Here is a 14,907-nt window from a genome sequence, read left to right on the forward strand (position 1 = left end):
ATCTCTCTGTCAGGAGAAACGAGCCATGGCCCATGGCATTTACTGTCCCTGAATACTGCTTTATTTGATGTAGCTAGCTGTACACTCATCTGTACTCTCGCTCTCTCTCTCTCTGTCTCTCTCGCTCTCTCTCTGTCTCTCGCTCTCTCTGTCTCTCGCTCTCTCTGTCTCTCGCTCTCTCGCTCTCTCTCTGTCTCTCTCTCTCTGTCTCTTTCTCTGTCTCTCTCTCTCTCTCTTGTTATCTCTCTCTCTGTGAATTAATGAGCCTTGGAACTTCAGGAAACATTTTTCACATTTCTAATCTCCCCTATCATCCATCGCAGATGAATAATCTACATAATGTTTAGTGAGGATAAATTGAGAAGATAAATTGTAGCCCTGGGCAGGCAGAGAGTGGATAGCTCATCATGGACACGTGGCACATGTTGTGCTGTTTAGGGAATAATCGATCATTTGACTGCTGTTCGGCCCCACAGCTGACAGGTCGATATCTAACCTCCGTCATGACAGTCTGACAGGGTCTCCTACTGTTTGCTATGGCAACCTCAAGGGCACGTGTATTAAAAATGGGGGTTAAATGAATCTGGTTTTGAGTGGAGGGGAATGGTATTAAGTGTTAAGAACTGTAAAACCAAGCTATGAATGCTGTTGGTAACACCGGATGCAACCAGAGCCAACCATTTTTAGTTTATGGGATGTCTTTAATATGGCTGGATTTTGTTCCTCTCTCTCTCAGGAAACATAGTTCACTGCTGTTCCTCCCTGATGGATTTTGGATATTAAAACACTTCTGGCCTTCCAGTTTCGTTGGCTTATGTCCATGCCTTTTCAGTCAAAGGATGTCGGTCTTCGTTGCATGTTGCTCCCATGGTTGCAAGTCCCCAAGGTTGCGTCGCGCTTCAACAATCCACCGTCTGCTCTGTGTCAGTGGAATGCATTTGTAACCAACTTGCAGTGACCTGCCGTGTGGATCCCTCTGGCAGGATAGAGCGAACACAGGTTGTGTCCATCAATTAGAGCAGCTCTCTGGCAACGTGCCATGCTGCTCTGCTCGGTGGATTGTCTGTAACAAGCTTCACAGAGGTTACACAGATCTGTGTCCTTTATGTCTCATCACGAGGATAACCTACTTACTGTGTTCTCTATCCAACTCCCAACAGCGTCGCCGTGGTGCGTTCAGGTGGAAATATGTTATGTAGAACAGACCTCTGACAGAATAGGGGATCTTGTTGGCTCTATTCATGATATTTCTATGTGCAACGTTCAACACATTTGCTTCCTGAATGTGACTCTGGTCTGCATTAGACTATTAGGCCTATACTATATCTGTTTAAGTGTTAATGCCCTCGATGCCGGTGTTTGGAGGATATATTGGCACAGGTGTTGAGAAACATCGTCTCGGGCCAGGAAACCGTGCCAATATATCCTCCACACACCAGCTTCGAGGGCATTCTCCCTTTTTAACAGGTTACCAACATATTCAAATAATGATTGACATAGTTTCGTTAACTTTATTTGGATTCATTTTTTCATACTATTTCATCCTTCCACAAGATATAGTCCCGACACACTTCTAGGGTTGTTACCCAAGCCGGCTGGTCGTTTGTTCTATCGGTTTGGTTGCCAGAGATGTGACCCAGTCGTTCAGTCTTTTTGTTCTGTATCTATGGACGTCCCAGTCGTTCGCTCTAAATGTTCCATTGTCTTACTGGCTGGCAACGTTCTTATCCCTTGCTTGCTAGCTAGCCAACTACGGTTAACTTAGTCATGTCAAAAAGCCAGAATAACATTTGTTTCATTTGTTTAAGCTGTTTTCTAGTGACATGGATTTCGATACATTCATAACAATGAGCTAATGATGCACCATTTTGCCTGGCATAGAAAACTTGCTCTCTCGTCAGGACACTGTTGTTTAGAGGAGCTAGCCAACAACACAGCTAACACAGTCACTTCAAACTGAAGCTGGAAAGACTGTCAACTAGCTGCATTTCATTTAGTTTGACCTGTTTTCTGTTGACATTTCTTTGTATATGTCCTTAAAAATGATGCTGATTCAGGATTTCGACTGACTGAGAAAAGCTGCCTGTCTGTCTCGTCCCAATCTCCCGACCCCGACACGTTCATTACTATGGGACAGCTGTAGATCAAATTTCAATATTGAAATAATGTTGCAAATGTCAGAGAGACAGACCGCAAGTTTTATACACATCTCTGCTATTGAAAACCAATTGCTAGTCTAAAAGAAATGGGAGATAATGTCTAGATGCTTTTTATAGTGGAGATCAAATGTATAAATTGTCTGGCTGGGCTGATGAGACAGTAGATTGCACAGTGAGATGGAACAGAGTAAATAGGCATTTCCACCTCATAGCTTTAGCCGGTGGTAACTTGTGCAATAAACACCGGCTGGAATGCGGTTTTAACCAATCAGCGTCCGGGATCAGACCCCACCCGTTGTATAAATAGTGAGTAACGTGAGGGTGTTATCTGCTGCTAACAGTGACACATACTCTTCCCTTCCAATCCAGCTATTTATCAATTAATATAAACCCGGAGACACTGTTTAAAGGGGAAACTCTATATCCACTACAGCTCTCTTTGTTCTCTGTTGTCAGGCCTGTAGTGAGACAAAGAGCTTTTTGGCTTCTCACTCTACCCCACCCAAGGCAGATGAAGTGGTGGAAGGCGGGTGTTAATGCTTTGTGTAAGGAATGCACACTCAAATACCATCAGGCTTACGCACTGTACACCGTGATTCCAAATGCGGACATGCGCTTAAACGCACACACGCCTTGAACGCACCCACACACACACACACACACACACACAAGTGAACTTGCTAACTGCTATGTTCTTGTTGCATTGAATTGTTTGCATCCCCAATGGGGATCAGTAGAAATGTCAGAACATTAACCAATCATCTCCAGACAACTTGCTACAACCTTGGCTTCCTCCAAGGACAACCCCTGTATGTGTATGGCTGGACCTCCATCTGTTTTCTGATTGGTTATTACCAGGGTTACTTCAACCAGTGACACGTTTGCCTTCTCCAAGGCAGGTGTTATGCTTTCATGTTTTCACTGCAATCACCTAAGCGATGCAATATTTGTTTTAGTCAGTCACCAGTTGATTTGAATCCTATCTAGTGTAGGTCTACTTATTTTCTATGTTTATTTAGTCATAAAGTGTGTGTGTGTGTTCTATCCTAAGTAATCAGGTTTCTGCAGTACATAATCATCTCTAACCACTGAGGTGTTATAATTACCAACACAACTGCAGCCCTTTGTAGCGATTCAAATGACCTCCGTTTCTGCTTTGGAGCTGGGTCTACTGATAGGCTTCCAATGTGTTCTTAGCTCTCCATTGGGTGCCAGTCAGTATAATGCTCTGCCTGTGGAAACGTTGGCTCCGTTCACCTTCCCACAAATAATGACCTGGTGCCAACCCAGCTAGGATGAAACTCAACTCAATGTCCTCCGTTCACCTTAATGGAACAGTTCACATTGGGTGCCTCAGAAATGGCACCCTGATCCCTATATAGTGCGCAACGTTTTTTTTTTAAATACCAGAGCTCAGATCAAAAGTAGTGCAAAAGTAGTGAATAGGGTGCCATTTGGCAAGTAGTGCAAAAGTAGTGAATAGGGTGCCATTTGGGACACAGCCAGTCTTGCCAACAGGAACTTTTTTCAAAACAACTAAAACTATAATCTACCTTTAACGTTTCTTTATGGGCTATTGAATAATCATGACATTAAACAAACAAACAAACACGAGTTGGGTAATTAACCAATAAGGCCCGAGGGGGTGTGGTACAGTTGAAGTCGGAAGTTTACATACACTTAGGTTGGAGTCATTAAAACTAGTTTTTCAACCACTCCACAAATTTCTTGTTAACAAACTATAGTTTTTTCAAGTCGGTTAGGACATCTACTTTGTGCATGACACAAGCCATTTTTTTTATAATTCACTGTATCACAATTCCAGTGTGTCAGAAGTTTAAATACACTGAGTTGACTGTGCCTTTAAACAGCTTGGAAAATTCCAGAAAAGGATGTCATGGCTTTAGAAGCTTCTGATAGGCTAATTGACATAATTTTTGTCAATTGGAGGTGTACCTGTGGATGTATTTCAATGCCTACCTTCAAACTCAGTGCCTCTTTGCTTGACATCATGGGAAAATCAAAAGAAATCAGCCAAGACCAAGTCTGGTTCATCCTTGGGAGCAATTTCCAAAGGCCTGAAGGTACCACGTTCATCTGTACAAACAATAGTACGCAGTATAAACACCATGGGACCACGCAGCCATCCTACCTCTCAGGAATGAGACGCATTCTGTCTCCTAGAGATGAACGTACTTTTATGCGAAAAGTGCAAATCAATCCCAGAACAACAGCAAAGGACCTTGTGAAGATGCTGGAGGAAAAAGGTGCAAAAGTATCTATATCCACAGTAAAACGAGTCCTATATCGACATAACCTGAAAGGCCGCTCAGCAAGGAAGAAGCCACTGCTCCAAAACCCCCATTTAAAAAAGCCAGACTATGGTTTGCAACTGCACATGGGGACAAATATCGTACTTTTTGGAGAAATGTTCTCTGGTTTGATGAAACAAAAATTGAACTGTTTGGCCATAATGACCATCGTTATGTTTGGAAGAAGACGAAGAACACCATCCCAACCATGAAGCATGGGGGTGGCAACATCATGTTGTGGGAGTGCTTTGCTGCAGGAGGGACTGGTGCACTTCACAAAATAGATGGCATCATTAGGGAGGAAAATTATGTGGATATATTGAAGCAAGTTAAAGCTTGATCGCAAATGGGTCTTCCAAATGGACAATGACCCCAAGTATACTTCCACGTTTGTGGCAAAATGGCTTAAGGACAACAAAGTCATGGTATTGAAGTGGGTATCACAAAGCCCTGACCTCAGTCCTATAGAACATTTGTGGGCGGAACTGAAAAAGCGTGTGCGAGCAAGGAGGCCTACAAACCTGACTCAGTTACACCAGCTCTGTCAGGGGGAATGGGCCAAAATTCATCCAACTTATTGTGGGAAGCTTGTGGAAGGCTACCCAAAACATTTGACCCAAGTTAAACAATTTGAAGGCAATGCTACCAAATACTAATTGAGTGTATGTAAACTTCTGACCCACTGGGAATGTGATGAAAGAAATAAAAGCTGAAATAAATAATTTGCTCTGCTATTATTCTGACATTTCACATTCTTAAAATAAAGTGGTGATCCTAACTGACCTATGACAGGGAATTTGTACTTCGATTATATATATTTGGCTAAGGTGTATGTAAACATCCGACTTCAACTGTATATGGCCAACATACCATGGCTAAGGGCTGTTCTTAAGCACGACGCAACGCGGAGTGCCTGGATGCAGTCCTTAGCCGTAGTATTTTGACCATATACCACAATCCACCGAGGTGCCTTATTGCTATTATAAACTGGTTACCAACGTAATTAGAACAGTAAAAAGAAATGCCTTGTCATACCCGTGGTATGAGTCTGATATACGACGGCTGTCAGCCAATCAGCATCCAGGGCTTGAACCACCCAGTTGATAATGACAAATAAATCATGTTTGTCGAAGATGTGGCTAATTAAAATTGGTTGACCTAAGGCAGTCAAGTAGATAAATTGTGTTTTAAATGAACCCTCCAAGTACAGTTGTCTGATGAAGATATTTGTTGTTAATGACTCTTGCTTATCAGTGATTCTGTAAACAAGGTGGTTAAAGGCCTTTCCTCTTGTTTAGCTACGTTCTTTATGAGTCTTGGCACTCTGCAGACCTCATTCTGGTGCGCTACCCTCATTGATTTGACCTTTTCTCTGTCATAATGTCAGTGTAATGAGGGTTGCGTTCAGGCCAGTGTAAAAGCTATAGGCCAGTGTAAAAGCTATAGGCCAGTGTAAAAGCTATAGGCCAGTGTAAAAGCTATAGGCCAGTTGGCCACGGGCTCTGTCAGTACGGTGTTCAACCATTCAGGGCTGGCAGTTGGACATTGTTGTTACGGATTGATTTGTTGCCATGTGATGTATATGGTCACGTTGTCTTTGCTTCCAACTTCAGTGGCCCAAATTGTAGTATGCTGCTCAGCTAGGGGAGACTATGTGTCTTCTAGTTAACCAGAGCGTTGCTGGTCAGTACTAAATGTTAGCGTTGTAAAATGTGTATTTTCAAGCTGATCGTATTGCAGTCCTAATATATAGATCAAACTACGTTGTGCTTGTCCGGAACTTGTGAAATGCGTTTGACAAAAAGTGGTGCTCTGCTTACTCCGAGCCAGATGCTGATACTGCTGAAGTTTCTTCCTATCTGATTGAAGAGAGTTGTCAAGGGAATTGAGTCTGTGATGGGCGATCGGAGGATAGTAGAACAGACAGAGAAATTGCTGCTCAGACAAGAATGACTAAGGCTTGATTTGACAAGTGACAGCGCGATGGGGAGCCGTAGAGGGGTGTAGAGTTAAACGACTAGAGTATTGTCTGAGAGATGAGCACTCTCCTCTACTCTCTACTTGCTCCATCCTACCGCACTATCCTCCTCTCTCCATCGTCCTCCATCCCTCTCTTCCTCTAAGTACACCCACACAGCTTTCCCAGCCATCATGCAGAGAGAAAAAAATGTAATTAAGAGAAAATGAGTTCCCGGCAAACCTCAGATAATCATCTTACTCTGATATTCATCAGTGATTGTAGGGTAGATATAGGTAGACGTAGCCTAGGTATCGGTTTACAGTATATCCTCCCTGTGCTGGAATTTAATTTCAGACCGAGGCATGGAGAAGAAAATCAGCTTTATGAAAATTGAATAAAGCGAAAGTTGTTGGCGAGTGATTCATTAGTCTCATACCACACCTTAAGTGAAGTGTCTCATCAGGAGAGAGAGGAGGGAGGGGGAGAGAGGAGGGAGGGGGAGAGAGGAGGGAGGGGGAGAGAGGAGGGAGGGGGAGAGAAACCGGGTGGGAGGAGAGAGAGGAGGGAGGGGGAGAGAGACAGGGTGGGAGGAGAGAGAGGAGGGTGGGAGGGGGAGAGAGACAGGGTGGGAGGAGAGAGAGGAGGGTGGGAGGGAGAGAGAGACAGGGTGGGAGGAGAGAGAGGAGGGAGGGGGAGAGAGACAGGGGGGGAGGAGAGAGAGGAGGGAGGGGGAGAGAGACAGGGTGGGAGGAGAGAGAAGAGGGAGGGGGAGAGAGACAGGGTGGGAGGAGAGAGGGACAGACAGGTTGGGAGGAGAGAGGGAGGGAGGGGGAGAGAGACAGGGTGGGAGGAGAGAGACAGACAGGGTGGGAGGAGAGAGAGGAGGACACTAAGGACCACCTGGACTCACATTCTTCTTGTGGATCACACTGCTACTTAATAGCATGGTGGGCGGTGGACCAATTATCTATTATCCGAGACCATCTGAGCTTTATATTGCAAGGAGAACATTCTGACTAAGCACAGCCTGTTCCATTCGTCAGCCCATGAAATGGGCCTATATCTGGGATTGATACTGAATAGCTTGGCAATCACTTCTCATCGAATTACTTTCTTTTCTCACTCCTCTAGTACCACTGCAGTAGCCATACATGATTAGTGTTACTCTGCAATCACCATTGTGTTACATTGAACAGTTGTCCCCAGGTCCTCTACATTGCTTCCCTGCAACTGTCCTGGCCTGTTCTTCTTAATCAGCATAAATTAAGAGCGTATCGTTAAGCATCGACGAGTCAGCTGTATGGGTCCACACTGTGACTCACCTTGGGCCTGGTGGAATTGATGGCTTGGTGAGGGCCCAGTTGAATGGATGGCTTGGTGAGGGCCTGGTAGAATTGATGGCTTGGTGAGGGCCCAATTGAATGGATAGCTTGGTGAGGGCCCAGTTGATCGGGGTAGCCACTCTTCTTTTTAAATTACATTTTACCCCCAATTTCGATCTTGTCTCATCGCTGCAACGCCAACGGGCTCGGGAGGTGAAGGTGCAACTCCAACGGGCTCGGGAGGTGAAGATGCAACTCCAACTGGCTCGGGAGGTGAAGGTGCAACTCGAACGGGCTCGGGAGGTGAAGGTGCAACTCGAACGGGCTCGGGAGGTGAAGGTGCAACTCCAACGGGCTCGGGAGGTGAAGGTGCAACTCCAACGGGCTCGGGAGGTGAAGGTGCAACTCCAACGGGCTCGGGAGGTGAAGGTGCAACTCCAACGGGCTCGGGAGGTGAAGGTGCAACTCCAACGGGCTCGGGAGGTGAAGGTGCAACTCCAACGGGCTCGGGAGTTGAAGGTGCAACTCCAACGGTCTCGGGAGGTGAAGGTACAACTCCAACGGGCTCGGGAGGTGAAGGTGCAACTCCAACGGGCTCGGGAGGTGAAGGTGCAACTCCAACGGGCTCGGGAGGTGAAGGTGCAACTCCAACGGGCTCGGGAGGTGAAGGTGCAACTCCAACGGGCTCGGGAGGTGAAGGTGCAACTCCAACGGGCTCGGGAGGTGAAGGTGCAACTCCAACGGGCTCGGGAGGTGAAGGTGCAACTCCAACGGGCTCGGGAGGTGAAGGTGCAACTCCAACGGGCTCGGGAGGTGAAGGTGCAACTCCAACGGGCTCGGGAGGTGAAGATGCAACTCCAACGGGCTCGGGAGGTGAAGGTACAACTCCAACGGGCTCGGGGGGTGAAGGTCGAGTCATTCGTCCTCTGAAACATGACCCGCCAAACCGCGCTTCTTAACACCCGCCCGCTTAACCCGGAAGCCAGCCGCACCAATGTATCGAACGAAACATCGTTCACCTGACAACCGAGGTCGGCGTGCAGGCGCCCGGCCCGCCACAAGGAGTCGCTAGAGCGCAATGAGCCAAGTCCCTCCCCCAACCCGGACGACGCTGGGCCAATTGTGCTTTATGCTCTCAAGGCACTTCCTCACCATTTATGCCTACTTATCTGTTGATTATCTTTCAGGTTCCAATTAGCGCTTGTTGTTGTCTAATTAGTGTTGTCACTGTCATCGCAGCGTCGCTTAGTGGGTGTGACTGTGAGTCAGCGTGTCGTTACCGTCGTGGTGTGTGAGCGCAGCACGGAGTGCCTCGTTTGTTGTTGCATGCTGCAGAGGAATGAGCGTGAAAGTCATGGACCAGCTGTCAGAGCTTGCTGAGGAAGGAAGGTATGTGTGCGTCATCTCTTAGAAACGTTATGTGTGCGTGTAAATGCTAATCTCCCTGCCTGCCTGCCTGCCGCTTGCTCTACAACCCCTTGAAATGGCATCGGCCCTACCGTGTGAAACAACAGCCCAGTACGCTCCAGAATGTAAAACGAATGTTAGCTTTTTCCTTTATTTCTGTGAAAGCTATAAATAGTGACGGTGCCTCCTCACCGTTTGTTGTGTGAGGGGTGGATTGGCTTGTTGATGGGGGATAGTTGTGACAGGGGCTAAGTGATGGTATTTCACCCCCCCCACCCCACCTCTCAAGGTCACTGTTTCCCAAATCGCTCACTTTTTTCCCACCCCCCCAGGCTGAAACAGAAGCAGCTTCTTATCCACGTTTACCCTGTGACGCTGCCACTGGCCTTTCTGTGTCATGATGGAGGCTGATTCATGGAGACGAGGGCTGTCTTCTCGTCATTTTAACTCTGAGGGTGTATTATTCGGTTTGTTGTGGGTCATATTTAACTTGTTCGGTCCGTCATGCTGTCGGTCTCCATATATGTGTGTCTGGGGTGTGTGTGTGTGTGTCTCTCAGTATGTAGGATCTAGGCTATCTATGATTGAACCAGTATCTGGGCAAAGGAGCCTCTTCCGGTTCAAAACAATACCTTGAAATGTTTTCGGTTGCTTATAAATGTTATTTAGTCCTTTTATTGGAAATACATACCGAGCGTAACGGCAGTAAATGATGATTGTTGCAGGCAAGGCGTATTCAGTGAGTGACAAATGTATTTTTGACATAACTGGTTCGGTCTACGATATGCTCTTTTCATGAGGGTAGTACTATTATGGGAGACCGAGAGGTCTATGATTTAATCATGTTTTTTTTGGTCCCACCGGGCTTTGTGTCATCGTGTTATCTGTGTAACTGGGCATGTGTAAGCTATGTGATGCTTCCCGTGAGCAGGTGTGTTTGTCATTGTGAGATGAGTTCCACATTTGAATAAAAGTGTTTGTCTGTGTGCGTGCCTGCTGCCTGCTTATTGCTAACCCGTGTTCAGCCCATCTCATCTCAGGTCTGCGCGCTCTTGTAAGTCCGCTAAGAACGGAGTGTTGCTGTACACTCAAAACAAACATCCTCCCTGGTTGGCTGCGTGCTCCGTCGGAGCAGAAGGCCAGTTAAGCGGCAAGAACACAGAAGGTCAGAAAGCCGCCTTGTTTCATGCATGAGATTGGGTGGGGTGGAGGAGGAAGGGGTGGGGTGGAGGAGGAAGGGGGGGGGGGGTTGTTGGTGACCTTTCGGAGTGCTCCCCTACCTGGCTGTGAGGGAGTGGCTGAGAGGGTTGAGGTTAATTCTCTCTGACACTAGGCTTTAAACGGCAATGATCCTCTTCCTTCTGCTCGCATGTGATTCTCTATATTGTCTTAAATAGATGTGTCAATGTTCAGAGAGCGAGTTCGAGGGATTGAGAGTCTAAAGTGAAAAGAGGAGCCTAATTTTATGGGAGTAGTTTACAGTGGGGGACCGGTTTGGGGGGGTTGTTGAAAGAGGTTAAAGGTCAATATTTTCCAGCGAGAGAGCCAACCGAACACTCCATAGGAAGTGTCCCAAATGGCACAATATTCCCTACATAGTGCACTACTTTTGACCAGAACCCTATGTTCTGACCAAGGACCATAGGGCTCTGGTCAGAAGTAGCGCACTATGTAGGGAATAGGGTTTGTGATTTGCAATTTGGGATGCAGAACTTGTCCACCCTCCCGACCACCTCGGTGTCATCTGATCTGCATTTCCTGTCTCCTAAACAGCCTTCCTGCACAGTGGTCTGGTCAGTAGCTGCCTGAGAGGAATTAACATCGCCTATCAATACCCAGAAATAACCCCCCCACCCCCCCCCCCCCCACGGTCTCTCCTCTGGCCTTACCTCCAGTTTCCTTCCAACACTAATTACCCAGAACCCCTCACTCCCCCTAACTCTATCTGAAGTGTTTACCTCCCTTCCTGGCTGCAGCCTCAAAGAGAAGTGGTGACCTCCTAACCCCGGACCGTCCTCTACCAGCAGTACTAGGAGCTAATTAGCTCAGCTTGCTGCTGCACTTCACTTGAAGGCTGTTTTTGAAGTAGCGTAGCTGCCTATTCAATCTCAATGACCACGTAGGGCTTTCTGTTTGGAGCCATTTTCACCTCAGGACTTTTTAACCTAATATGTTGAGGGACTTTTTACCATATTATTCTGCTCTGTTGTGGAACTACTGAGGAGATCTTCAATTTGTGGTATAAATATTTGTCTATTGTACCAAGTTATTTCTCTGTCTCTCCCTTTCTAAGGCCTGGGGAAGACGAAGAGGAAGACGAGTGCCCGCGATGCCTCGCCAACGCCCAGCACGGACGCAGAGTACCCGTCCAATGGTGGCGGAGGTAGCAGCGCCGAGCGTATCTACGACCTCAGCATCTCAGCCCTGGTCAAGTTCGCCTACACGGCGGAGCGGGAAGACGAGCTGACACTGGTGAAGGGGTCAAGGGTCATTGTCATGGAGAAGTGTAGCGACGGCTGGTGGCGAGGGAGTTCTGAAGGTCGAGTAGGCTGGTTCCCCTCTAACTATGTCCTGGAGGAGGGGGAGGAGGAGGCCGTCTCGGGGGACCTAAGCGGAGGTTACCCAGGACAGGGGGCAGGGTCGGGAGGGGTGACCAATGGGACCACCAGGGCGCTCCACAGTGTTCAGACGCTGTATCCCTTCAGCTCTGTCACCGACGAGGAGCTGAACTTTGGAAAGGGCGAGGTGATGGAGGTGCTGGAGAAACCGGAGAACGACCCTGAGTGGTGGCGGTGTCGGAACGCCCGTGGACAGGTGGGCCTGGTGCCAAAGAACTATGTGGTTATCCTTAGCGACGATCCGGCCCCCGGGGGTGGGTTGGGCTCGGGCTCGGGCCCCCACTCGCCCCAGATCAACTACACAGGGCCGGCCCGCGTGGGAAAGTTTGCCGGGAAGGACTGGTACTATGGGGGAGTGACCAGGCATCAGGCAGAGTGTGCGCTCAACGAGAGAGGAGGTCAGGGAGACTTCCTGGTCAGAGACAGCGAATCATCGGTGAGTGGTCGAGAGAGTATTGTGATTGGTGGAAATGGGGGGGCGAACAGTTGATTTTTGTGTCTCTGATTATTAATATAATAATGTACTCTATGATTTACAATAGCTTTATCGTACTGTATTTTGAGCTGTTTTTATTGGGAAACCTGTCTACATTATTCAGTGGGATGGGTGGACTTTACAGTAGAACTAAGGCCCCCTCTAGTGGCTTAAGAATGAAACTCCATGGCAATAATCATCCGTCCTTATCTCTCGCGCTCTCTCCCAGCCCAGTGATTTCTCCGTGTCCCTCAAGGCGATGGGAAAGAACAAGCACTTCAAGGTTGCGCTGGCGGAGGGGGACTACTGTATCGGCCAGAGACGCTTCAGCAGCATGGACGAACTGGTGGAGCACTACAAGAAAGCCCCGATCTTCACCAGCGAACATGGAGACAAACTCTACCTGGTCAAACCGCTGCTGTGACCACACACAAATGCTCTCGTTCATACATTTGCATACACACACACACACACTCCGGACCCCGGTGCTCGGCCTGGCATTACAACAAGCCTTATTACTGGACTTGCCACTGACTGATTGAGCACAGCAATATCCACAGGTCTGCCCCTGCCCCTTCAATACAGGAGCTAACAGTCACCATAAACTCAACAGAAAACAGTTAGCACGGAGAGAGACTCAAATGGTACATGTTGGCCACCGTAGCTCAGATTCCTTTCAGAATAATGTCCAGAAGTGTCCAGAGAACAGCTTCAGTAAGGGCCCGTCTGTAAGCACCCGCTCTTTGCCTTGGCTGACAACTCCACCTCCTAGTAAAGCCCTGCCGGTGCCTCTCTGTTTTTGGAGTGAGCACGGATGGGGATTTACAGTCAATGGTTCATTCACAACAGCTACATACACTATGAAAGTGAATATTTAATGTGTTGACAGTGACATCACATTATCACTGGAGACCTTTTGATTTTGGGGGAAAACAAACGGGAGGAGAGAAACAGCCCTTCTCTTTTTGTTTGTCTCCAGCAGGTCTTGTTGTTTTGTCTGTCGTTATCGAGTGACCCGTCCCTTGCAGAAAGTAGTATTACGTTTCCATAGACTGTTGTACCAGAAAGAAACGCACCACAAATGGTACTGTACTGTATTACCAGATAAGGAAAGGACGCCCTCTGTAGGTGTATTGTGGAATGGACACTGTCAGGAAGCTGCGCGTTGAATGTCCGTGGATGTATACCGCCGACCATGTGCCACACCCTCATACTGCTCAAATGTGCCCCTTAACGTTCTCTTCGAGTCCACCGCTTTCCTCAACGTCCGGGTGGAAACGTCGCTGACCGAGGATGGAGATTCAAGAGCGATAGGAAAACGTTTCGTTGGTTGTCTGTTTGCCAATGAAAGTCTGTTCAAAATTAGTTTCCTGCTTTTAAAAATGAAAAACTATGTCTTAATGTCACTGAGCACTGTTATTTAAATCTTGTTTTCAGCTGTGTTTGTATATTTAAAAAGAAGAATAAGGTGAATATTATATGAAATTAGATACAGCTTAAAGGTTCTGTACTCCAAGACGGTGTGGTGACTGAGGATTGAAATACTTTTGTTCAATTAAAAGTTTTGCCGAAATAAGCTTTCTGGTTGCACATTTGTCTGCAGTGTGTCATTTTATTCCCTTTCACCTTTTTAAAAGATTGTTCAATCTTGTTAAATTAGAATACATTCAAATTGCATTTCTGTATTTACCATTTTCTACCAACAGATGGCAATGTTACTGCAGGTAGGATTTCATCATTTCAGGACCTGAAGACCCATCCTGATGCAAGTGCTTAGGTAACCACAAAAGTTCTTGCTTCCTTTACGTCTTATCAGAACGTTTGGAATGCCTCTCCTTAATCCTGATACGGCATGACGAGATCTGGTTTGTCTCCAAATATGGTTTGTCCCAAATGGCACCTTATGGGCCCTGGTCAAAAGTAGTGGACTATTTAGGTAATAGGATGTCATTTGGGAAGCAGACACTGCTTCTGATACCTTACAGCCTAACCCATGGTAGCCATGTTGTCTCTTTCCTAGAGATAAATGAGTGTAGATATAGCTAGCCAGATCCAAGACAGGTGTTGCCGGGACGTAATGCTCCTGTACAACTCCTCAGGAACAAACAGAGGTAAATGTGGACTGTATTTGAGGCCTCCATTGTGGTCGTCTGTGGTTGAGAGTGTAGAAGGGGAGCCAAGAGAGAACGCAATCCTTGGCTCAGTTACAGTATGTGAAAGACCATGTAGTGTTTGTATAGTTTGTCTTTTCTAATAATATAATGTATGCCATTTAGCAGACGCTTTTATCCGACGTCACACATGCATACATTTTCTTTATGGGGGTTACAAAATCAATGTAGGTTATGAGCTTTTGCCACTTTCAAGATGTGCAGGTATTGATCGAACGTTTTTTTTCGTACTATTTTCTGCAACAGTACATGATTGTCATGCTCGGGAACATAAGCAATTGTAAGTTATCTAGACAGGTACAATTTGTCTGCATCGGACCCAGTTGGTGAGGGGTAAGAGTGTTAACATTCCCCTGCTCCCTCTTCTCCTCCGTCTCCCCTTCGTCCACAAAGGAAGCCTTTCAGTCCGTTGACATGCCTGCTTCAGGTGTGAGAAGTGGAGACCGGGTAGGAAAGAGAGGACGGTTGGTTCAGAGGTAAGGT

The 14,907-nt window shown here is 47.0% G+C and overlaps 1 protein-coding gene across 2 annotated transcripts in view; it reads left to right on the plus strand.

The window, feature by feature from the left end:
- The window catches only part of LOC120051295 (cytoplasmic protein NCK2-like), a 54,807-nt gene extending 40,978 nt beyond the window's left edge, over positions 1-13,829 (plus strand). For both annotated transcript variants that reach the window (XM_038998100.1, XM_038998101.1), the window contains exons 3-4: positions 11,454-12,214; positions 12,483-13,829. In XM_038998100.1, the coding sequence (XP_038854028.1) occupies positions 11,454-12,214; positions 12,483-12,677 (956 nt within the window). In that variant the 3' untranslated portion in view covers positions 12,678-13,829. The remainder of the gene's footprint in view (positions 1-11,453; positions 12,215-12,482) is intronic.
- Positions 13,830-14,907: the final 1,078 nt, after the last annotated feature.

The sequence above is a fragment of the Salvelinus namaycush genome, chromosome 7 (genome assembly GCF_016432855.1).
Source record: "Salvelinus namaycush isolate Seneca chromosome 7, SaNama_1.0, whole genome shotgun sequence".
NCBI lineage: Eukaryota > Metazoa > Chordata > Actinopteri > Salmoniformes > Salmonidae > Salvelinus > Salvelinus namaycush.